General features: G+C 40.5%; 1 protein-coding gene across 4 annotated transcripts; it reads left to right on the top strand.

Moving 5' to 3' along the window:
• Window positions 1-24,863, top strand: mfge8b (milk fat globule EGF and factor V/VIII domain containing b). 4 transcript variants are annotated; one of them, XM_056387685.1, is made up of 11 exons: window positions 1-195; window positions 9,419-9,541; window positions 9,866-9,997; window positions 11,012-11,044; window positions 16,989-17,102; window positions 17,866-18,047; window positions 18,278-18,433; window positions 18,795-18,939; window positions 20,334-20,536; window positions 20,622-20,777; window positions 21,777-24,863. In XM_056387685.1, exons 1-11 carry the CDS (start codon window positions 126-128, stop codon window positions 21,918-21,920), a joined length of 1,458 nt encoding a protein of 485 aa, XP_056243660.1. In that variant the 5' UTR covers window positions 1-125; the 3' UTR covers window positions 21,921-24,863. The 4 variants fall into 4 exon arrangements, with proteins under 4 accessions (XP_056243660.1, XP_056243657.1, XP_056243658.1 ...); XM_056387682.1 differs by having other exon boundaries at window positions 2-195; window positions 20,352-20,536; XM_056387683.1 differs by lacking the exon at window positions 11,012-11,044 and having other exon boundaries at window positions 2-195.
• The last annotated feature ends 468 nt before the right edge of the window (window positions 24,864-25,331 follow it).

Consider the following 25,331-nt stretch of genomic DNA (forward strand, 5'->3'; position numbering starts at 1 on the left):
GAGCCGCACAACAAGCCAGGACCTCGGTAGCAACAGAGTCCAGAGCGCCGCTGTCTCCCAACCGTGAGGTCGTCCTTTTAACTCAACCAAGTACAGCTACTGAACCACCGACAGAAACAGCAGCTATGAAGGAGCACACGCGTTTTTTCCTCTGGCTGCAACTTTTCACAGCTTGTCTGGTGTTTGCGGTGAACGGTAAGTTGCCTCTTTGTGTTTGTTTACAGTTTAAACCGCCGCCGTTAACGTCCCCGGACCGTTGGTGTTTCAGTTGCTGTTTTTGCTGTAAAGTGTCTCCCTCTCCGTGTCTTCATCTCGCTCTCTCATTCTTTTTTAAAAATTAATTCACTTGAAATGTCGTTGTTTATTCGCTGCAGTTTCCTGTGTTGTTTTTATTCTAGAAGAGTGTTTGGTTTGTGATGATTTAATCTCAGCCTGGTACGTCAGTGGTACAGTTAAATTATCACCAGAGTAACCGAGCAGTGGGTAGGTTTGTAGGTGCACAAGTTCAAGCGATCCTTGAATGAGTGGACAGGACGTGTAGGAATTGGACTGGGGCTGGGCCATTGCTTGGCTCTGAAACTATAAGATGAGACTAATGTTATGTCAAGAGACATCACATAATTTAGGATATGAGAAAAAATAATATTTTTAGGTGAGGATATGTGCGTGTTTTTGAATTGGCGAGTTTCTTGGCCTCTTGTTATGTCAAGATATGGTTACCTCAAGGCAATTTTGTGCAGAGTGACCCTTTTAAAAAGCAGGACACATACAGGGTGGTTATTATACTTCTCCAGTGTTAACCTCATGCCATTGGCGATTGGCTTTGTTTGCATCTCCATGCATTGAACACATTTAGGTCTATGCACAAAGGGTAAAATGGCCTGATTTCCCTGCCTTCATTTCTGCTCTCAGACCTAGGGGAAGGCATCACATGTCACACAAATGTTTTCCTTGGTATGATGATGTATTTTCCAAATGTGAAAATGTCCCTGTTCCACTCCTTGCACATTAACAAAGAGGAGAATTCATAACTTCAGTCGCTGCTATGTGAAAGACAGATGTGTATTTCACATCAGATGAAACATTTGGACTTTTGACTCTTTCCATTTGACAAACAGTCAACCTTTGACATTTCCTCCCTGCCTCAGAGATCAATGCATTGAATTTTTAGTCTCATTAAAGCACATGGTAAATAGTATAAAATTAAACATGTGATTAAAGTCCCCTTTGCTTATGAATCACTTTATTGAATCTGAATTCAGCATTACATCTGCTCAATGCTGCTTTCTGTGCTTGTATAGATCCACTATGTTGACAAATACATTAAAGGCTGCAGATGCATGCATGTGACAAGGGCTGCAACTACAGACTATTTTCATTATTGATTAACCTGCAGATTACATAATTAATCATTTGGTGTATAGAATGCCAGGAAATAGTTAATAAATGTCTGTTAAATTTCCCAAAGCCAAATACATATTCTTGATGTCTTCAAATAACTTGTTTGGTCTGACCAACTGTCCCAAAAAACAAAAACAAAAATAAAGACATTCAGTTAATTATCATAAGACAAAGAAAAGCAAAAAATCATCACAACTGAGAAGCTTAAAGAAAGCAATGTTTAGTATTTTCTGTTCCAGGTAAGAGACATGACAAACTATTATTTGATCAAAATAGTTGCAAGTCAATATTTAGGCAATAAACTAATTGATTAATCAGAAAATGTTTGAATTGTTTGGCAGCCAAAATTGATGACAACTGCTTAAAAACTATTCTGCTCAACTTAAATTCCTTGTCTGGTAACATCCTCATGTAAACTTGTGTGAAAAACAGAATGCTGCATCTTCCCTGGTGCACCACTTACATAAATGTTTGATACACTTCTTTTAATATCTTTGTGTTTGAATTGAAACTGAAAACATTTGCAGTCTGTGGACAAGCATACATCCCAGGATGTTTATCCCTCGAGGCTCTGGGACGGGACAGCCATGGAGAATAGGTGTGGTTGCCCTGACCACAACGTTAAGTCAGTTTTCCGGATGCACCCGCCAACACAGGCATGCCAGTGAACTTCCACCCACAACAGAGCTCACTGAGACCTTTCAACACGGTCAGGGATTTTTTTTTTTCTTGGGGGGGGGGGGGACTTGTTGCTGCTGTGTCATGCAATATGTTTACAGGGCAGAATTAAAGCTGAGGGGAGGATTTTTTTCCCCTGTGTTTTCTGATTCGGCTCAGTTCAGCAGGTTGTAGTTTACTTGTACTATCCGTTAGCTGCGGAGAGGAGAGAAGTAGAAAGTGGTGTTCTGTGTCAGGGCTAAGGCTGTCTTAACTCACAAGACCACTTAGGGCAGCTGAGTGAACCAGGGCTAAATATAGCCAGATGCTGGGCCAATGGCATGGCAGGAGTGTGTGTGTATGTGTATAATTTGTGGATGTAGGCAGGTGCATAGGAACACTTTGCAGTTAGAATCAGTGCAAATTTACTTGTGGGAGTAAGATAGGGTTTAATTGCCAATATATCAGGCAGATATTGGACTTACTTAAGCAGGAATTTAATTTCCTGCTAATGTGATTGATGTGCATCCTCCACAGTTACACTGCAATGTCAAATGATGCAGTGTGACTGTTTTGCATGTTTTAATTGGCGGTTAATTGAGGGTGTTTTGATGGATGAATTATACTTTTTGGTAAATTCTTCTTGCCCTTTTTATACTTGCAATATTTCTTTGGACTAATGAGTTTTCCCTTATTACTGAACAGGTGCTTTGGTTCGCTCTGCCTTACAAAATTCATTATTGTGGGTTTCTGTACAGAGTTTTATATTAACCCTGAAAAGAGCAAGATTCAGGGAAACAGTGAATACACTAAAATCTGAGATCAAATTAGAATAGATATTGCATATTGGCACAATATAATTTGCTATCAGATAATGTACTTAAAACATATCAGAATCAGTATCAGGCTTTAACACCCAAACTAAATAGTGGGTTAGAGCTGAAATGATCAGTTGGTTAATTGATAAGTCGACTTCAAGCAAAAACGTCGTTGAATGTCAATGAACCAAGAAAGATTAAGGTAGATTAATATATAATGAAATGAAAATCAATAATGAAAACACTGTTGCAGCCTTGAATGTTTTTATAATCACCCAGAGTTCTTGTGTCAGAAACTTTGTGAATGTGTGTGAGAGAAAATTGAATGTGTGTGTGTTTCATTGTCAAATCAAGCTCTCAGTCTGCCTCGGTCCTCCCTTCAGGCATCTGTCTTCCTCAGCAGTGATGACTTTATTATTACTTCTCCCAGCAAATCCCTCAGGACAGGACATACTCTTTTCTTCCATCTGAATTTTGAATAGCTTCCTTAATCAATGTTTCATTGCAATATGGAGTATCTTCTAATTTGGGCCACTTTATTAGTGTCTCTCGCCCCACTTTCCAATCTGCCACGTTGAATATTTTACATGCTGTCATGGGAGCTTAAACATTGAGCCAAGGACAAAATCATCACTACTTGAATCCAAGAACAAGAACTGTTTACACAAGATCTTTGTGTTCATATAAACAAAGACAACTTGGTGACATTGTTGACATGTAGGCACAACTGCATTCTGTTGTTGTGATATTATAACAGGCTCTATTGCAGTTACAGTTCTTCAGAGAAAAGCTTGTTGTGTTGAAGGTACGTGACGCTTGAGTGTATTTTTAGCCGCTGGCAATTGATGTTTGGTTTTTTTTGTTTGGTTTTTTTTGGAGCAGATGGCTGTGCTGCTCTGGAGTAGCAATTGCAGATTACAGAAAGCTCACCTGCAGCTGGAGTCCTGCTGATTTTCATACTGGAAAGGTTTGGGTTATTTAAGGACTTGAGTAGGCCCGACCTTGATAAACCCACTTCCTGTTACATGTGTTCAGGCTCCCTTCTCCTCACATCTCCAGTAGTGCAGTCTGGCAGTAGCAGGTCATCAGACTTGATGAACACTCTACAGGTCTCAAGCCTTTTTATTATGCTTCAGCACATCCTTAACAGTTTTAAAAAGGTGTGTGTGTGTGTGTGTGCGCGCGTGCGTGAGCGCGTGTGTCTAATGCAGTTACCACCCTCGCCTGCCAGCCTATATGCTCCAGTGTGTGCGTGACAGAGCAGAGAGCTGTGCGTGTTTGCTGTTTTCAGGCCTCAGGACGCAGAGCACTGACATAACCACACACACACACACACACACACACACACACACACACACACACACACACACTTATTCAGCCCCTAGACCAGTGGTTCCCAAACTAAGGCCCGCGGGCCGGATACGGCCCGCCCCCACATTTGGCCCGGCCCCCTGAACTATTATTATTTATTTCATTAATAGTGTTATTATTTATTTCCTGACTTTTTTTTCTGTGAAGAACCCGGAAAGGGTTATTTGGTTATGTGTGGCTTTCTAGAAAACAATAAATTTTTACGTTTAGGCACCCCTGCGATCGTCACACTTTTTCTGTTACAAACTGAACCCGGCCCCCCATCAGAGAAGGGAAAAGTTATGTGGCCCTCACAGGAAAAAGTTTGGGGACCTCTGCCCTAGACAATCAGCAAGTATGGAGTGGATGTATGGGCTCATTACAGCTTTGACTTTATAAGATCATTTCAAACAAACCTGCCTCATAGTTCATAATTTCTTCAAATCCCTCTTAAACTGTCTTAGTGTGCCACTGATCTCCATGTCATCTTTGATAAGAGGAATTCAGATTAAAGGGATTTTTGCCCATGGCCATGCACTGTGTGTATTTCCCATGCTTTGTCAGTGAATCCTATCTAAAACACAGCAGCCCTCAGAAATGATTTTGTTTCACATCAAACTGATTGAAACTGCTCACTTATGTCAACGGGATTTTTCTCAAAAGTGCTTCTTTATCTCCATAACCAGTAACTGTTTCTCTAATATGGGCTGCAGTGAGTGTCCTCAGAGAGTCCACTTCCGCCACTTGTGTCCTCAAATGGCTCTCCTGTCCTCATAACAATGGTGCAGAGCCCTTAAATTACTTTCTAGAGCAGGTTTTGTAAAATATTTCCTCTTTAACCGTTTACCTGGGATCTAATATGGTCAGAGGGCGAGCGTGTTCACTCAGATCCTTCCAGCACCCGCAGGTTAACTTGTAATTTTTCTGTGAAGCTACTAAGGGGAACATGTGCACCGTGTGTTGTACTGCCGCTCATTTGTTTCCAAGAAGTAAACACAACACTTGTCGCGGTCACTTATGCCAAACCAAGCCCCTGTACACACTTGTCAGTACAGGCTTTCTTAATTGGTAGAGATGTGTGCACATCAAGTAGCTGCTGTCATCTGACCATGCTATGAGATAATGACATACAAAAATACCTAAATTCAGTGATATAGGATATTCAATATTTTTAATATGTTTGCATTAAGATATTACTAACTGAACTGATATGATTGCCAGCCCCAGTTGTGTCCTCATATCTGAAGCTCAAGCTTTTTGCAAAATCACATACACCCTCATGTTGGTGGGTCTCACTGGGGACAGAATCATTATGTGTTGCTGGCATTAACTGCTCTGTGTTTTTCGGTCTGGTATTTGAACCTCATTCTTGGGCTGAGGCATCATGGGAAAGGCACAGACCATGACTCATAAGGAGCGAGAAAAGCACAATGCCCTGTGGAAATGGCTTGTTTGGCCAAACATAACTCCACATACCTTCCTAATCTGTCACTGTGGTTGAGTCAAAGTGGGGCACTTTGTTGGGTAGTTCAGGCACTGGTGTAATTTGGGCAAATGTATTTTTATACTACATCATTAAATGCTGCAGTATAGCTCTAATTGTGACTATCCTCAGATGACTTATGGCTTTAGTAGTTATTGTGATTTATGAGAGAGGATATCAGCGTGCTACAATATCAAGGCAACATACCAAGGCTTGTTACTAATTAATGGGTTTAGGAATCACCACTTCAGCAACAACTTTTTTCAGGCAAATGCAGCATAAACAGAGTTAATATAGAAGGCAGTGACACCTCTGGACAAACAGCACTTCAAGTTTTACATCCACACTTGATGTATTTCTGGATAACGAAGTTAGTTTTTGTTGTCCAGGTTATTAGATATACATCCCTTAGATTTCTGGTGCCTCCAAAACACAATGGAGATGAATGGGTTTTTGTTTGTGGTTCTCACAGCATGTAAAAGTGGCATTTGAAAAATTCAACAGCAATCTTTCTGTTTCTGTCAACAGTTTTCATAGGGACTATGTCTTGAGTACAAAGTAGTTCCAATGAAAATGACATTTTTTTTAATGTTGTAAACACCACAAAGGAAATGTCATTCACTAGAATTGTTTTATATTATAGATATCATATCTCTAGGCTGGATATCACTAGGGGTTTGTTAGGAAATGCGATATATTATACATATATCATGTCTGCCTGTTTTCCATGATTTCTGAATAAAACAAAACTGAAACAACAACCACAGATTTCCCTTGAAATATGAACTCTTACCTGGAACACTATTTGCCTGTGTGCTGTTCATGTCGATAATAAAGAAGAAGAAGAAGTGTCTTGTTTCCTCTGAAACAGCAGTGGAGCTTACAGTTAATGTGGGGGAAGAAACCACATAATAACTGCAGATCTTCTTTAACTGGTTGAATTCAAAGTCAGTTTTTGTGTGTGTCTCGTGATCCTTGTGCAGTGCAAAACCTATTCAGATCCATCATATTTTAAATGTACTGTGGAAGTGTGAATAAGGGAAAAATAAGGACTGTTTTCTTCATTACTGTGTAATTTTATGTGGTTTTTACTGACAGTGGCATCAGTCAGGGAATTTTCATGGAGGCGCTCGTGGTTTGACCACTGTCTCTTCTCTGACCACCTTGACTAATAATTTCATTTCCTTAGTAAACCCAGGCAGTCTGCCAACTAAATTTCCCTTCAGTCAGGGCAGACCACAAGCAGTGTGTGCAGAGACAGTTAAATGAAGTGGGGAGTTTCTCCTTTTCTTCTTTTTATTTGTATCTTAAATGTTGTAAGTTCATCAATCAGATGATTTCACAGAAGGTCATTTGTTCAACGTTGTTATTTCTCTGTACTAAGAGGGTTTCCTGAAAGCGGCGGTCTGCTAGTGGAGGGAAGGAGGTTGTGTTCCTTCCCTTAAGGTAAACAGGCAGCAACATTTGGATAAGGATGTGTTGGCGGTGCCAGCCAGGCCTATTGCCTAACAGGCCCATGAGATGTTAAAGCATTTGAGGGCTGTGACACTGGATACAGCACTGATAACACTGGACATCCATGGGAAGTGCAGTTCAGTAGATAAACAATCCAAACAGGATGTTGGCAAAGAGGATCTATTTCTTTCTCTTTCTCCCTCCTCCCACAGTGGATAATTAATGGGGTCCAGATTTGTGTACATTAGTGGTTAAAAATAGAAGTGCAGTCTACAAATTGTAATATATTTATTTTTAATATAATTTTTTACATTTTTCATCTCTCTGAAGACCAGTTAATTAGTTTTTCCGCAACGTAACACAGATGAGCAGAGTTCACACTGAATAAACTGCTCAGAATGCTCTATTCCTTGATTGTTTTGAAGAACAAGAGAAGATAACAACAGAAAAGATATGAGTGAGTACGTGTCTATGATGTGAGGTTACACAGTGATGCACAGGAAGCTATAAGTCTCTCTGAAATGCCATTTTCAGCTGTGGCCTTGTGGCCTCTGGGAGTAATACCATCAGCAGGACTAAAACTGCACTTTTCTTTACTGTCGAAGTCTAAAAAAAATAGCATTTATCTACTCCCATGAGTCTGCTTTGTTTGAGGTGGGAAGAGGTACCTCCCTGAAACAGTGAAAAAATGGGGTTAGAGCTCATTTTTAGCCTGTATGGCAGACACTGTGGCTCTTAAACCACCAATTTCACACTTAGGGTCCAACCTCAATTATCCAAATGATAAGTGTTAACTTGAAAATGCCATCCCTGTCTTCTAGGGTGTGAAAAGGCTCCCAATTATTTACTTCCTCCATATTTTAGGTGACAAAATGAGTATATAGGGTATAATTTAAAAGTAAATTTCCACAGTGCTATATATCTATGTGCAGAAAACATATAATTTCATGTGGTAATTGTGTATTGTTTAAAACATATTTAAAGCATTTAGTCTTTGTTAGCATCTATGGAACCTAATTGCAATGATCATACTTAGTTTTCAATTTGAGATATTTATTATTTTGTTAGAGATGTTGCCATAGTTTCCAAATTGAAAAGGAAAACCGCCACACGCCTCTTGATTCTTTTTTTTCTCCACCCATTGCTTGCTGACATGATTTCCCTGGTGCTCAGAGAGCTGCCAGATTGTCAGGTTCAGGCCAGGCGGCAGTGAAGCTGGTGGAAGCATCCAGTGTTTGTGTTGTGTTTGCAGTGTAGTGATGGCTTACTCAGCTGTTCAAACCCTCACATCCAACCTGCAGCAGGCTGTTTACTCTTTATTTGGCAGCACAACAAGGGAATGCAATGGCAAATATAGTAATGGAAGAAAACATGATTTTAGCTGATACTCTCTTAAAACATGCCCACTCTTTCTTATTGAAAACTTTTAGATAACTGGTTTAAATACTAAAAGACTACTGTGGGACTCTGCTAAAACCACTTAAAAGTCACAACCGCTGCAATATCTGATTGTCCTCTTCCTACCCTGAAATATGGGTCAGGGAATATCAGATGTTCGTTGACAGGAAGTGCTGAGCTGTCAGACATTTCTGAATATGAAATGAAGATGACAAACCACAGTTGGATCAAACAGGATTTATGTCCAGTTTTATTGTATGCTCTTCCTTTACACTTTTACACTATTTGTCTTTACTGCTATTTTTTATTTGCCACACTACACATTTCAATGAAATCAGATTAAAACTCAGTCAAAAAACAAACTCAATCCAGTAAACTGGATTGAAAACTCAGTTGACACTGTCTCAGGAGTTCTTGAAATAATCCCATATAAGAGCCAGAGACCGAAGCTGATTTGTCAGAGTAAGAAAAATGTTAAGCATATCAACATGTTTTTGACTGGTCTGAATTCTTGTCATAAAAGGTTGTTCTACTGGATCCTTCTTTTTCTTTTGTTCAGTTTTATTTTAACACCCACAGCTGTTTTCTGACTCTTAAAACCTAAACAATATCTTACCATTGTCAAACATCCAAAGTCCTTCATGTTTGGGACAGTGTTGTTATATAAGAAAGTAAAAGTAGTTTTTATTGTATGTAAATTAGTTACTTTATGTATTCATCAGGCTCTACAAACTGACGTAGACCATTAGTTTCTTTTATCCTGTCTGCTGACATATTTCAGCTGCTTGTAAAAGTTTGTAGTTGATTTAAAATTGTACAGTATTACTCATCCTGTCATTCTCTCCTCTGTCTGCAGGTGATTACTGTGAGGTGAATGTGTGCAGTAATGGTGGAACCTGTGTGACTGGAGCAGGAGCTCCGTTCATCTGCATCTGCCCTGATGGCTTCTCTGGAGAAACCTGCAATGAGACTGAGACTGGTAAGCTCTGCCTCTGACGTCAACATGAGTCTCAGATCTGAGTCCTTTTTACCGTTTGCTGATTAGACAATGACGATTTATACAAATGAATCACTTACTGGTGCTTAGTGTAATCTCGTGCAGCTCTAAAGTTAAATAGTAACTCATTTTAAATGAGAGCAGGTTAGTAAAACTAAAATTTACTGTGGATCAACCCTGTCCATCACCCTTAACAAATTCCTGAAAAATAAATATTTATTACAGGTTACAATACACAGTACTGCTCAGTCTCTGTTTAACTTGTCTCTCACCTCCTTCCTCTTGTGTGTCTTTCTTCTCCAAAAGGACCCTGCAACCCCAACCCATGCAAGAATGATGCCATCTGTGAGGTGACGGGCCACTCCCGCCGAGGCGACGTCTTCAGCGAGTACTTATGCAAGTGCCAGCCGGGCTTTGACGGCGTCCACTGCCAGAACAGTGAGTCTCTACTAACTCTTCGATAGTTTTATTAGGATTATATCATTAGCTACTCAGTATCCATCTGTGTTTACTGTAGAGCTGTGTTATAAATCTGAGATTAGGGATAATATTCTGGTTCTGATGCAGTTCAAAATCATTTCCATTGTGTCATATCTGGATATTTATATCATCATCCATAGAAAGTTATTCTGTATTTTTATTAGTAAGTATTTTTGTTCTGGCCAGATTAGAAGTTTTCTGTGTATTCAAATTTTGGCTGGCTTTTCAAGATCTTGAGCCACCACTGTAAAAACTGTAAGTGTAAAAAACACATGGAAAGGTTGACTATGAATGAGAGTTGAAAGTATCTCATAACAGCCTTAAAAAATGTCAGCAGGTATATCTTAGGTGCCATCTTATACCAACAAAACATCTCTTGGGGCTATTTGATTTTTAAAAAAGTGTAAATAAGATTGTTTGTGCAGTGTTTTGAAAGTTATTAATTCTTCATCAACTCCATGTTTTTGTATCTAATGCTATGGTACAGTTTTACTACTTTCAGCTATAGCAGCACATCAAATTAAGTGACAGTGTTACTCATATGCCGGTGTCCTTCTTTTACCAACTGTAGATTTGCATTCCCATACAATTAATGGGCAAGACTAATGAAGTACCAGTTTATCTGTCTACCCTGACACAATAACATGGAGACAGCTGCTGTGACTACTGGCCACCAGACAGACAGACAGCTGTCGTCCTTATGGGAGCTTCATTCACACGTCACTCAGACCAGGTTTGGTTCAGTCAGGGTCAGTGTGAGAGAGGGAAGCAACGGTGGGAACATGTGCTGCGCTCTTCCAACTGCCTCCAGCCGTGCAGACAGAGACAGATGGCTACTGTTTACACGAGCAGGCGGCAGAATAACAGTGGCCAAGTGTGCACAAAGAACTAATTTAGCAGGAAACAAGTGGGACTTGTAGGAAAAAGCCTAAGTGGATTTTGCGTTTGATCATGTATGCCTTTTTATCCTAGGTGTCCAAGGGGCAGATTTAAGTTCAAAAAAAGGTAACAGTAAAAGTGGGACTTGAGGAGTGTGTGTGTGTGTGGTGTGCGCGCGCTCATGTGTGCGCATATGTATGTTTGTTTTTGTGCTATGGTCTCTTTTCTTTCTTGGATCCAGGTGCTCTCTGTTCCTTTGGCTGCATGTTAAGGCAGAGGAATTCAACAACCCCCCCCCCCCACACACACACACACACACACACACACATACACACACACACAGCATGCACATAGACTACATGCATGCACATACACACTCACTGACAGACAGGGAACTGCTGAGGTCAGCACTATCTCTCCTTGTTTCTGAGTCGAGGCCAGCAGCAAAGGCAGCAGTGAGATCAGGTCAGCGTTAGATACGCTGCCTTACTATCAGTTCACCCACCCTGACAGGAAGACATCCTTTCATACTAAAAGATTTGTTGTTTAACTCCCTCTTGTCTCAAACCTTAGTGAAACTATACATTTGTCTTCTGGGACAGTTTTTTCAAGTTGTTTTTAAGTTAGCATCTATTTTAATTCCCCAGCCCATGTTTATGCCCAAAACTTTCTCATTCGACTTATAAAAGATACAGTTCAAGTTATTGGTTTGTATTTTTCTTTTACCCCTGAAAACCAAAAATCACAGTTTATCAAAATCCATACATTCATACGTCCTTTGGCTGGTGCTGTAAGTTAGCTGCCAAAGTCAGAGCCCTCTGCAGAGCAGGCATTTACACTAATTAGATAATGCCTCAAGGATAATTATGAGGGGAATTTATTTGACCGTGTTGGTTATGTGAACCCCTCTGAGGATTGCCGAGTCAGGGAGGAGCCCCTCCATTCACAGCTACTGATGACTGTGTTGTGACAGTTTAAGTGTTGTCTAATTTGTGTGTGTGTGTGTGTGTGTGTGTGTGTGTGTGTGTGTGTGTGTGTGGGCAAGGAATGAGGATCATGGCAGCCAGCTCCTACGGTTTGTGTGAAACAGAAGTAGATGGGCTGTAGAAAACCAGTGACTATGGCGAACCTGGGGAGGCGGAGTGTTGTTAAACATTTAACTAGCATCCTCAAATTCACTACCCACATGGAAACACATATTGAGACAAATATTTGAGGGTTGCATTTGATTAAAAAGTTGAGGAATATCACTAGTTTTCTCAATGGTGAATTGTGAGGATGCATAGGAGCCTGTGATTAGAGGATGAACTGGTTTATGATCAGAAAACACGAGCCTGACAAGTAGGTATTGTAAAATTGGAGCCAGATGTAGAAAAATATGTTGTCCTCACACTAATGACTGCATCTAGAAAAATATAAATACAAAATGCCACAGTAAACAAGTGGTAGACTATGTGGGAAAAGAATAGAGTTGAAAATAGCACCACCCTCTCCTTTCAGGTTTACTCTGTTATCAGACAGAAGTCAAAAGCAAGAAGAACAGATATGTTGGTTTTTTTTTTATCAATATGTTGTTCAAATGTATTATTTCATATTTCCACTTAAGGGACTAAGATTCCTCTTAGAAACTGATCAAGGGAGCAAAAAGCTATACTGGCCTAAAAGCTTAATCACGTGTTTGCTGCACATCCCACATAAACAACAACAACCACACACAGCTCATGATCTCATATACAGACTGTTTAGCATACACATACAAACAATGTTTATCCCTCATGCCAGTGTAGCCAACAGAAAGTGGCGGTCCGCACTGAGCGCTCGCAACGTCAGTGCTGCTACTGTTGCCAGGCGAAAAAGTGAACGTGGAGGCGGAACGATGAATTAAGTCTGCCCTCCTGACAATGTCACACTCACTACTCAGGTCTGACTGCAGCAGTTCTGACTGTCCTGTCAAATTGGCCTAAAAGCCTTTATGGGTTGCAGAGAAGGAGTGTGTGTATGTATGTGTGTGTGTGGGAAGGGAGTTGGGGGTATGGAGATGCAGGAAAGTGAGCAGATGGATGGAAACAGTGAGGGAAGGAGTCTTTTTCTTGCTTGCAGTCTCTAAATCCCAGATTTTCATAACAGATTAAGGCAGTTATTTGCTTCTTTGAAGTCGCCAGAGGGTGTGTGTATAAGTGTGCAGCTTTCTGTTGAGTTTTCAGCTCCTCCCAGGATGTGGTAGCGTGGGCAGACTGGGCTCCATGCCCCCTGTGGAGTACAGGGAGTGTGTATATATATATCACATATACATGGATCTGACTAAGCCTGGCGTGCATTTCCTGGTGAACTATTGTCTGCATTAAACAGCTAGATTGGCCTATTAGATCAGCTTACCTTGAATCACATAATCTTAAGTAACAGAAGCAGCTGTTAACTGTTTTGACTGGAGAGGCTGACCTTCACAGGTGAACAGCAACAGACTAATAAGGTCTTCAATCTCAATTAACCACAGAATGTGCTTTTTTAACAGTTAGACAGCCACACAATGAGTATTTTGGTGTAAATCAAAGGGATATTTGATGATAAACTGGTAATCATTAAGACTTATCATGTATTTCCTTTTAATTAAGAGGAATCTTCCTGTAGAAAGTTTTAAGGACTTCCAGACCTGGTTAATGCTGAGTTGTGAAGTTCAAGCTCTGTTGTACTACAAAATTATGAACATAAGAAATTATTCAAAAATAGTAAATCAAGTATGTTCTTTTTCACGATAATTCTGGTATTCACTCCCGAAGTAAGTACTGTGTATTCACATCCCTAGCTCCTCTTCTTTTGACCGCACTATGCAGTTGGGAATTGAGCGCTTTGCTTGAGATCCTCCAGAAACTACAATAACCACATTTGTGTAAATATGTTACCATAATGTGGTTTTTCAGAAAGGGGGATTCCAGTGTTCTTAACTTCCATGACTCTCTTTTACTCATCCAAGCCACAAGGACATGACTTTGCCAGTTTGATGACACTTTCTAAGATCTTTTTTAAAGAAACAGAGATGAAAATAAAAATCCATATTATATACAAGTAAATCCAACAAATATACACTGAGTTAAAGAAAGTTAAATTAACTTACATTAAAACTATGAAGTTCAAACTGGAGAAATTAAATAATTTAGACAGACAGACATTGCACCTTCAAGTACCACAGCTCTCATTACCAGTGACTTGATGTCGCCATGTCTTGATCTGTTCACAGTGAGGGGCTTAGAAACATGGCTTTAAATAATATTCTCTGTAAATATACTTTATGACATCAGAAGTTTCAACTAAGAGCTCTGCATCCCTCCAGCAAAGAGTGACACCCTGGCAGAGATCCGATTTAAAGCTATTCTGGGTCCTGCTGTGGCGCTCCGTTCTGTGCTTCAGCTAGTCCAGTCCACAGTGCACAGCAAATTACACATCTGGAAACCTTTCAGTCTTTTTTTTCCATTTAATAATGCCATTGTGGCTTTGTCTGCTGACCATAATGCCTATAGAGCACCCCCCTTGGTTGTCGTACCATGGCAACTGTGGGAGTGATGATTAAAAATATGTAATTTGCTCATTTCATGTTGTCATTAGTTGGAAAAAAAGACTTTGCTACTGTGCAACAGTCGTACTGAAAACTTTGAGTCTAAAAGTTGAAAGGTTAAAAATGTTTTTTAAATTTTCTTAACTAACTTTTCTTAGTTTCACTCCTGACACAGTTTCTGCACTTTGACTTTGTGGGAAAGTGTCATTGTCGTACCATAAAAATCACAGGTTTTCTTTCAAAACTCAGTTTGGGTACCATATGCACTAAGGCCTCAGGCTGTGAGGTTTGGAGAATATAGCATATTGCAAGACTTCATCTACTCTTCTTTTTCAGCAATACAACAACAGGTTTGGGCCAACAGACGCAGACTCATACCTTTATTAAGGCCTGGATCCTGCTGGCTGCAGCACAGATCCTGGACGGAGATAGCTTTGATGATCACTACATGCGCTGCCAGTTGACCTTGGCTTTGCATTGATCAGGGTCTGGTTTCAAATAAGCCGCATGAGATTTGTATTGGCTTTCGCTTCATGCTGAGACAGATATTGACACTCTAAATATTCTGCTAGTGTGCTGTTTCTGTTACGAGCAATAGGGTGTATTGGACACAGGCCATGCACATGCTCTGTGTATGCAAACAGTGTGCTGATAGCAGATACTGCTACACATGTAACGGCTAATTAGATGTCAGTGTTGTTTTTCTTGTTTGACATTTTAGTTACAAGGTCTTTACCCTGAATCATCTCTGTACTTCTGTCATGGTTACAGTTAAGCAGAGTGTGTACATGTCAGGCATGCAGAGCCCGAGTGGTAAACAACTGACAAGCTTTTGCAGTGTTAGTGCACCCACCTGTTCCTCTACCTGTCTCAGAGATACTGCGTGCCCCCCCCTTCAGATAAATGGATTAGAGTCTGACCTGAGGCTGACCAGACTGTATGGTCATTCTGATGCCCAATCCTCTTACTGGAGAGAGGGTCACCAGCTGACGCACAACAGGACTTGACCAGAGTTTCCATCAGTCTGTCATCAATTACTGATACAGGCTCTCTGGCTCATGGGTATGACATTCTCAGATACTGGTCTGTGTGCTACAAGGTTTAAAACACATGGTTGCTGTTGTGACATAATTTATGGAGTATGATTTATAGAGCACCATTTTTCCCGGTTAGCCTTTTAACTCACCTGGAGGTCTGAATTTAGGGATGGTTTATAAACTCTTCATACCAGAGTTTTTATCCTCCAAACAGCAAATGAATGATGAATGTTTTTTTTATCCATCTTCTTAAAACAGCTAACACCATTTAATACCAGTCGGCCTATCCAAATAGATACCATATATTCATTCTTTTTTGTAGTTTATAATGGCCTTGTATTTTACTTCCTGTCTCCTTATTGTGCATATAGCAGTAAAGGAACCTTATATACATTCTCCCAGTAAAAAAGAAAAAGATGCTCAGGTGTATACATCAGCGTATCTGGATACAGACAGAGGTAGCTGCTATGAAATGTGCCACAACAGTAAATTGATCAAAGAGCTTATTTACAAAGTGTAGAGAGCTTTGTGTTTAAAATATTCAACTGCTGTTGCTGCTAGAAATAGTCTATTTTAAGTAATTTAGTGTGAGCTCCCAGAGCCAGATGTGTCACGACTGGGGACCTCATTATCCAGATTTTGTGGAAGCACATTTCAGAATTACTGTACTCCTCCTGTGTCTGTGTGAAAATGAATGTTTGGACACAGCTATTTATGGAGCGAGCATGTGGGTTGGGAGATTCTGCCATGTGTGTGTTTGTTGGGTAGAAAAATCACATCGGCGTGCCTAAAGCTTCAGAGATTGACTGAAATTCCCCTTTTGCTATGCAGTCATCTGCACAACAAGCTACTTATGAAACTTGTTCCTGGTGTATGTGGTCAATATAGAGTATGTTCAAAGTGGGTTTAGTCATACTGACAGTGAGGGATGAAAAGGAGTTTGAGTTTATTCCCGTTTCATTCTGCTGATTCGTTTTCCTCCCTAACTCATCTCACACAAGCCTGGCCCTGGACAGATAGTTTTGGGTGCCATCAAGAGGAAATACAAAGAATTACAAGGACATTAAACAGGCATTGCACTTAAATGGTCCTTAATGATACTCAATTCTTCTTTAAACTAGCATGTATCATGAAGACACACCCAGCTAAACACATTTACTTCTGGGATCTTTCAATTATATAGTTTACATTCTGACCTCTTGGTCTCCTGGTTCTTTGATAGCAGTCATTTGATCAAGGCTCCAATGACTGTCCAATAATAAGTAACAGTCTCCTGTCTCCAGCCTTCTCTCTGCTGTAGGTCGTGTTGGCATGGCTTCAACTAACCTCAGTTCAAGATATATCAAAGCCTAATTCTTAAGCATGACATGTGATCACTCACACTTCTAACTGGTATCTGCTTCCAGACTGGCTGATTAAAGTTGACCAGTAAGTTGTTTATGTTTGACTACATTAAGTCATGATGTGGTTTATCTCTCTGCAGATGTAAATGACTGTGCCGGCCAGCCATGTGAGAATGGTGGCACCTGCAGGGACCTGGACGGAGATTTCAAATGCCACTGCCCTTCCCCTTATGTGGGCAAACACTGCCAACTGCGTAAGTGTAACGGTCCAGCACTCTACCATAACATGCTCTCACATGCAGGCCAGAAGGCTAAAAAAACATAACAAATCCATTTGGCTTTTTGAGACTGGAGATGTAAAACTGCTTGTACTCATGATGGTGTATATATAGTGGGCTCCAAAAGTCTGAGACGACTTTCCCATTTACTTGAATGGGAAATGAGACTTTTGATCCCCTCAGGAAAGAAAATTGAATAAATGAAATGGTGTGCTATTGCTGGTGTAGGAAGAAGGAAGGAAGACACTAAAGATGATGGGGTTGGGAAAGCAGCCAAGCTGCTGCGTTTTAGGATGATCAATAGGCAGCAAGAGCCTGGGCCCAAATGAAGAATCAATACTTTATTCAATAAAGCTGATTCAGAGCGCTGCATTCTTAATGATTTCATGGTTTACATAGCTCAGTAAAGGTTTAGCACAGACAAGAGATTTGAGTGAATGTATATTAGACCTTGATTACATCTCTGAGTATGTGAAAATATACACAGAAATTCCTCTGTCTTGAGTATCTGTTCTACACATTAGGCACTCACCATTCTTCTCTACAGTCAGAGTCTGAATTCATACACATTAGCAGAATTTCAGTTTGAGTTCAAAATGATGCAGGTAACTAGAAATGTGACTACTTGCATATAAACCACAATGGGAAATCTCATACTGATGTCTGAGTCGTCGCCCCCACTCCCCCACCCCCCCCCACCCCCCACCCCCCGCCCCCCCACCGTACCTCTCCTCCACAGGCTGTATTTCTCTGCTTGGTTTGGAAGGAGGGGGCATCGCTGAGTCCCAGATCTCGGCCTCATCAGTCCGCTACAGCCTGCTGGGCCTGCAGCGTTGGGGACCTGAGCTCTCCCGCCTTAACAACAAGGGACTGGTGAATGCCTGGAGTGCTGCTGCACATGACAGGAACCCATGGATACAGGTAAGATCAGTGCTACATCAGATAAGTACAAAATTAATTAAGTACATTGATAGTAGACATGAAGACTAATAGATGTTAGATGGGGATGTTTCTCCCTTTTACCTTTATGTTATTGATATTTACCTGCATTGATTTCATAACACTTAAAATTTCAGTTTAACTTTTGGATAGAAGTTCTGTTTTAAAAGAAACTTACTTAACTCATGTATGGTCTCTTTCCATAATTCCAGATCAACATGCAGAGGAAAATGCGTTTCACAGGTATTGTGACTCAAGGCGCCAGTCGCATGGGAACAGCTGAGTTCATTAAGGCCTTCAAAGTGGCCTCCAGTCTGGACGGCAAGACGTACACCATGTACAGAACAGACGGACAGAGAAAGGACCAAGTGAGGAGACACATCAGCACACTGCAGCACAACAGAAAGCACCACAGCCTACAACTGTGTTTGAAACAGCTTTTTTTGTCCCCTTTGACATATTGAAATATGTGGCAGTCAAAACACATTGATGTCAACACACAAACCACAACATCATATTTTCTTAAGAAAGAAATGAACCACTAGAGGGAGCAGTGACTTCTCTACACAAATAAACTGACAATAAGACTGTGTCTTTTGTATAACTTTGCTAACTACATCACTTGTAAAACAATTTTGTTTACTTTTATTTTATACACTTTTATGAAAATAGGTTTAAGTATATGTTTGATGTTTGACATAAACTTCCTTCCCCCTCCCTCTTTTGTAGGTGTTTGTGGGAAACGTGGACAATGATGGCACTAAGACCAACTTGTTTGACCCTCCAATCATTGCCCAGTACATCCGCATTGTCCCTGTGGTGTGTCGCAAGGCCTGCACCCTGCGCATGGAGCTGGTGGGCTGCGAGCTCAATGGTAAACCTACACAGAAAAGATAACACAACATACAAGAGCCGTATTCAGTTTAGTGATGTTTGTTAGAGACTGAAACAGGCATTTCAAGTTATCCAAACAGCAGGTGGTAAAAATTATCACCAGGAAGGGAAATAACATATTTTTCCCTGCATTTACCTCTTATGTTTCCTCACTAATTATTTTCAGTCCTACACTCAGTGACTGATCATATTTCAAAGGATGTTACTCAGAGGATTTCACTACTCTTTGACTTTGAACACAGATGCAGACTGTCTCATGAGTCTATTCCAAGATGATCCCTAAATCTCTCATCAAAACCATATGATCACATTTTACTATAAAACCAGCACGTCCACACAGATGCTAATGATTCAGAGACTTTTTTGTCACCCCAGCGGGCAAACAAAATACTATGTTCTTTTAAGTTGTCTGTATTGCAACAAATGTCTGTTCATTTTGCTGTTCCTTTTATCATAAACCAATGTGGCCTCATTACACTGTTGAATGTCCATCTCTCTTGATGGTTGTCTCATTTATAAGATCAATGTCTTTTCTTCTGTCAGCTGTGCTTCCCAGTTTGTGCTGCAAGTGACTGCAAAACTCATATTTGTAGCTTGTCAACTGTCAGTCTGAGATCACAACCAGCATGTGTTGTTTGAATGAGTTTTGGTTGTTTTTAAAACACAGAGAAACAAGTTTTCACAGCTAAAAGTACATTTGCTTAAATGCTCATTATGAATTTTTGGAGAGACAGTTTGTTTCCTGGAGGTTTTAGGTCAGTATTACAAACTCACTTGATTCACTCAATGGAGTGGAATCAAGTGATCAAATCAAAATGATGTAATGAAAATGAGAACGGATGTTGCATTGATGCCAGACAGCAACAGTACAGCTGAAGTTTTGCAGCTTTCACCCTCTGTTCCTCTGACCTGCATGCTCAGCTGCTTCACTAAGCCACACTCATTAAAAAGTCTTTTACAGCCTTTATAGACTAAACAATGAGCTTCACAAGTTTGTTTCTACTTCAGGAGTCTTTTTCTATTGAATTTATGAGAGAGTGTGAGAATATAGTAAACTGCAAAATTGTGAAGGGTCACAGTGTAACTTAATAATGTGGCTGTGATCAACAAAGAGTTGAGTGCACTCTCAGCTAAACCTTAAGCTGCACGTTTATGGCTGCATGTTCACCTGGATGCCATGTGTCTGCCCACTGTATCTGCTAAACTCATCCTCCACCATCATCATCTCTGGGTGTCTGTTTGCTGCTTCACATCACTGGCTGGCCTGGGCCGCTTCCTGTCCGTCCCCTGTCTATCATACATTCTTTCTCTTTCTTTCCATCCTCTTTTTCTTTGTCTCTTCCTCTGTCCCTCTTCCTGGTCTCACCTCCACAGTGTATTCAAACACTTCAGGTTGTTCAGAGCCGATGGGCATGAAGTCCCGACTGGTGTCTGACCGCCAGATCACGGCCTCCAGCACCTTCCGGACCTGGGGCATCGAGGCCTTCACCTGGCACCCTCACTACGCCCGGCTGGACAAACAGGGCAAGACCAACGCCTGGACTGCCGCCAGCAACAACAGATCTGAGTGGCTGCAGGTAGGAAGACAAGACAGATCTGCATGTTGTTTTTGAGTTTTCCCAACTCTACTTTTATAAAGTAAACCTGTCTGTGTCTCCTCAGGTGGACCTCCAGTCTCCCAAGAAGATCACAGGAATCATCACACAGGGGGCCAAAGACTTTGGCTCTATCCAGTTCGTCATGGCCTTTAAAGTGGCTCACAGCGATGATGGACAGACCTGGACCATCGTGAAGGATGAGACCACAAAGACCGACAAGGTCAGTCCCGCTACCAGAAACATTGAGCCAAAAAAACTTAAAGGATGAAACTGAATTGATCCCTTTGGGAAATGCAACACAACACTATGGCAAAGGGCATGAAGAAGAACGTAAATATCAAATAGAGAAAACGGCACCTGATTAAATAACAGTGTAGCTGCAGTGCATACAAAGAAATGAGTTTACACTGCATTATCACTGCATATTAAACACATCTGATAAAAAAAATACAGCATAAGATAAGAGATATGTACTTAATTGAAATTATATAATAATCATTGATTTGGATTGATTTTGTCTAAAAAGTAGAAATATAGGCTTTTGCAGATGGTTGTTTTCTTTATGTGTTCTTAAGGGAAAATGTATGAGATGAAGTGATTGTGAAGTCTACACACCTGGAACCAATCATGGTGACACTGGGCCTGATTAGTTTTCTGTATGCATTCATTCATAATGCAAATCCAAAAAGCCAACTGCCAGATGTTCGATAAGTACAACCAAATGAAGTCATAAATCAAGGATGTGGAACATTGGCATTATTTGCTCTGACTTCATGAGGTAGATGTAACATTTATGATAGAAGTTCAGTTTATGTCTTGAATCTGTCTTGTATGGGATCATATCAGCATTTGTTAATGAGGTTGTACTAATTGCTAAGGTTCCTTTTACATGACTTTTTCTGGTGACTGTGTTCAGTCGGGTAACAGTGAGAGTTTCTGCTTTTCAAAGTTTCACATGGGAAAACAAGTCCCACAAGAGTTTTTATCCTTACGTCATAGTGCTGGAGCGCCAGAAAGTGTTTTGATGTTCTACTCTGTTTATTGTCTGACATGCACAGGAAACAAGAAAACTTGACACTATATCTTCCAGTATTTAGCTAAGGAGCATATGTTCATTCAAGAATACACTCATTAAGGAAACAAGCAGCATAAAAAGTCTTCTGTTATCTGGAGCATCTATGATCTGTGTTGTTTTGATCGGCTGATGTTCTCTGTTCAGATCTTCCCAGGCAACAGTGACAACAACGTTCACAAAAAGAACATCTTTGAGCCGCCGTTCTATGGCCGATACGTCCGCATCCTGCCGTGGGAGTGGCACGAGCGCATCACCCTGCGAATGGAGCTCCTGGGCTGTGACGAGTAGCACCGCCCGGTACCTGCCTCCCTCTCTTCCTCCTCTCTACCTCCTCCCCCCTTCCTGCTTCCTCTTCCCTTCCTTCCCTTCCTTCCCGTCTCCCTCCTGAGCCACACCTGCACTGCCTTGCTCTCAGCCCTAGAGGGCAGCAAACACCAGAGTAGCACCTCACCACCCCAACCCTGGCTGGTTGGAGGTGGGAGACGTTACCCCTAATCACTGTCACTAGATTGAGTTAAGCTCACGTGTCCCCTCTTGTTTTCATTTCCTGAATTGATCACTCATCTTTTCCACCTGAACCAAATCTGTGATCACTTCAAGAAGTGGCAGTATATCATCTTTGTTACTAAGCGGAGCTGGGGTCAGATTTTTATCCCACCTACCAGCTAAATCAAAGGTGGTGAATCCCTCATCCCTGTGGCAGAGGTCAGGGGTAACAATACTGCTGCTGTATCAGTTGGTGCTGCCTGGACTCTGATCCCAGATCACTTCTACCTGGAACGTTGAACCTCCAAGACCCACGCCTGGTGATGTACATAAGCTCCATTTAACAGCTTGCACATGCCCTATAACCACACACTCGATCCCCCCAGGACACACAGAATATATCATCTTTAGAGGATACATTTTGGTTGATTATTTTTCTTGTTGAGGCAGTTGTTGTGTTTGTTAAGAAAAAAATAACAAACTGAAAATCTGAAGATCCCCCTGTGTGTGGTACAGTAGTCCCAGTATTTCCCTGCAGTTCGTGTTTTCTGCTTGAACTGCTTAAGAGGGCAACATTGAAGGTTAACAGTATTCACTTTGGTAACACATATAACATATAACATAAGTGCAAACATCCCATTATCTACAAATGCTTATTTTTACTGAACCTGTTTGTGAAATCAACGTCCAGCTTTCACAAAGTTACATGTAACTCATGTGGCTGCATTTGGCCAAATGAGGGTGAAGTTTTGTGCCAACACACCCTCAGATTTTTGTTCCTGTGGGTTTATGTAGAAAAAGATAGTGTGGTGCACTGATGCAGATCCACAACAAAAGAGGAATCAAATACAATAAATCTCTCTCACTGTGGGACATAATCGGTCAATGAACCATCAGTCAGTCAGTTTAGCAGCCAAACAGATGTGATCTCAGAGCCAGAGGAGACACCACCATTGACAGACAGGATGTTATAAACAAAGAACAAAAAGAGTTTATTGTTGAGTGAAAGAGAAAAGAGACACTTTATTGCTCTTTAGCAAACAAACAATAGCTGTTGACTGAGATTTACACATGCTGCTGCTGAGACAGTCTCAAATTATTCATTCAGAAAATTATTTCCCCTTGGACAGAATTTTTTGGACAGGATTTATATGTTGGCTGCTACAGCAGATGTGTATCAAATTTCATGAAGTGGTTTATTTTTAAACAAATCACCTTCATGGTCAATTTATAGTTCATTAGTTTCGTGTTTAACAGGCTGTTTGAAGTGGAATGATTATCAAAGGAAGCTTTGTTTTCTCATCTTGATTCTCAGAACAACTTCAGAGCTGGATGCTTAAAATCCATTTGTCATTGCTGACAGGATGAAAAAATTTTTCGAAATTGAACTGACGGATAACTATAGGTGTATTATTCATAACACTAGTGCTTTGCTAGAATAATGGTAGTAAATCAATAATCATTCGAGAATTGCATGTATTACTTATTGATTAACAACAGTATAGAGACTGCAAGTTCAAAATGAATGAAGGATGTCTCAGGTCAAAGCAGATCTGCTCCTAATGTAAAGCAAATGCTACTGAAACACTACTAATCCACTCACTCACTCACTCACTCACTCACTCACTCACTCACTCACTCACTCACTCACTCACTCACTCACTCGGCTGTGCTTCTAGTTGTGTTCACCCACTTTTACTTTTTTATGGCACTTTGATGTTTGTGATTTGATATTTGAAATATCTGAAAACCAAAAAGAAACAAAAAAACAAAAACAGTATTGTGCATTGAAGATCAAACATACGTGAACATATTCATTATTACATGTAGATAAAAAAAAAAGAAAAGAAAACAAACTCCACAGTTCAGTTTCTTTGTTAGACTAAACTGAGTTATAAAAGTCAGGGGCAATCCCTTGCTTTGGTTGTTCAGTGTTAATATGTGACATGCACATGGTACATAGTACCTTTGTACTGGAATCTGTTCATATAAGTAGATGTTAATGTTTGCTGCAGACCATTTATTTAGGGTCCAACATTATGCCTCCAGTTGAAAGCTGCGACACCACTGATAAGACTGTAAGAGAGAAACCAAATTAAAGCTGATTTTTACGGTTCCACTGGACATGTGACACGACCCGCCGTATCATCCGCTTCTGCCGCCCCCGTCACAGTATTCTAAACCTTTCCGCCCCATGAATTATGAATAATGGGCTTGTGCAATATTATACTGTGTTAGTTTTGATAACAATGAATATTAATTCAAGATCCTTAAAAATGCATGAGGGGATAGCGGTGCCACTGAGAGGTTGATGATGGACATGGTGTCAAACACTGTACAATATTTATTATTGTTGCAGACGATTCCAGAAACAGTCACCCTTGTTATCCACGTCTGCATGCATTTATATTGACCGGAGTCGCTCAGTTAAAGTTGAACCAATCTGAACTTATTGGTGGCATAGCTTCATTTTTTTTCTAGATGTTCATCAACATTCAAACTATTCTAGCTCTCTTGTTTCCCGCTGTTCAGCTTTTATATGATTGATCAAAATAAATTGATGACATTGATGTGTTTTTATGGTATTATATGAGTTTGTTTCTTGCTATACTGACTGTTGACCTCATAGAATTTTGACTGGATTTTGAGCTTTTTTTATTCCAGTATTGTGTTTCTAAGAGGATTCCTTTATGTTTGGCCTTTGTATCTTTAAATGAAGAATAAATAAAGACTTAAAACACGGAACAGACATTTTTTTTAAATTGACTCTAAATGGTTTAAATAGCACAGCAATAGTCTTCACTTCTGTGTGGAATATTTAGGATATGTTATTAATCATAACGCTGAATTCATTTCAGCTGTTTTCCATTTAAAAAGGTGGAAGATCAAAAGACCAGAAGCACTGAGGGTCGTTTTCCCTGTTTAGCATTTAAACACCCCGGGGGCCTAATCTCTCTTTATACCAGCACACAATCTTCCAAAGGTATCTTCACCCGAGGAGGGCACGTCCTCTCCTCGGTCTCATTACAGTCTGTGGAGGTCACACTGAAGAGGGGAAATACCTCCGCAAGGTCTGAACCGCACAATCATATGAAAATACATTCATACAATGACACTGTGAAGGTTAAACTCTTGCCTTTCAACATATCATTTTAGTGGAGTACCGTCTGAAGAGTGTTTTGGCTGTAGAGTGTTTTTATTTAGGGGAAATTG

Source organism: Seriola aureovittata, chromosome 10 (genome assembly GCF_021018895.1).
Source record: "Seriola aureovittata isolate HTS-2021-v1 ecotype China chromosome 10, ASM2101889v1, whole genome shotgun sequence".
Classification (NCBI taxonomy): Eukaryota; Metazoa; Chordata; class Actinopteri; order Carangiformes; family Carangidae; genus Seriola; species Seriola aureovittata.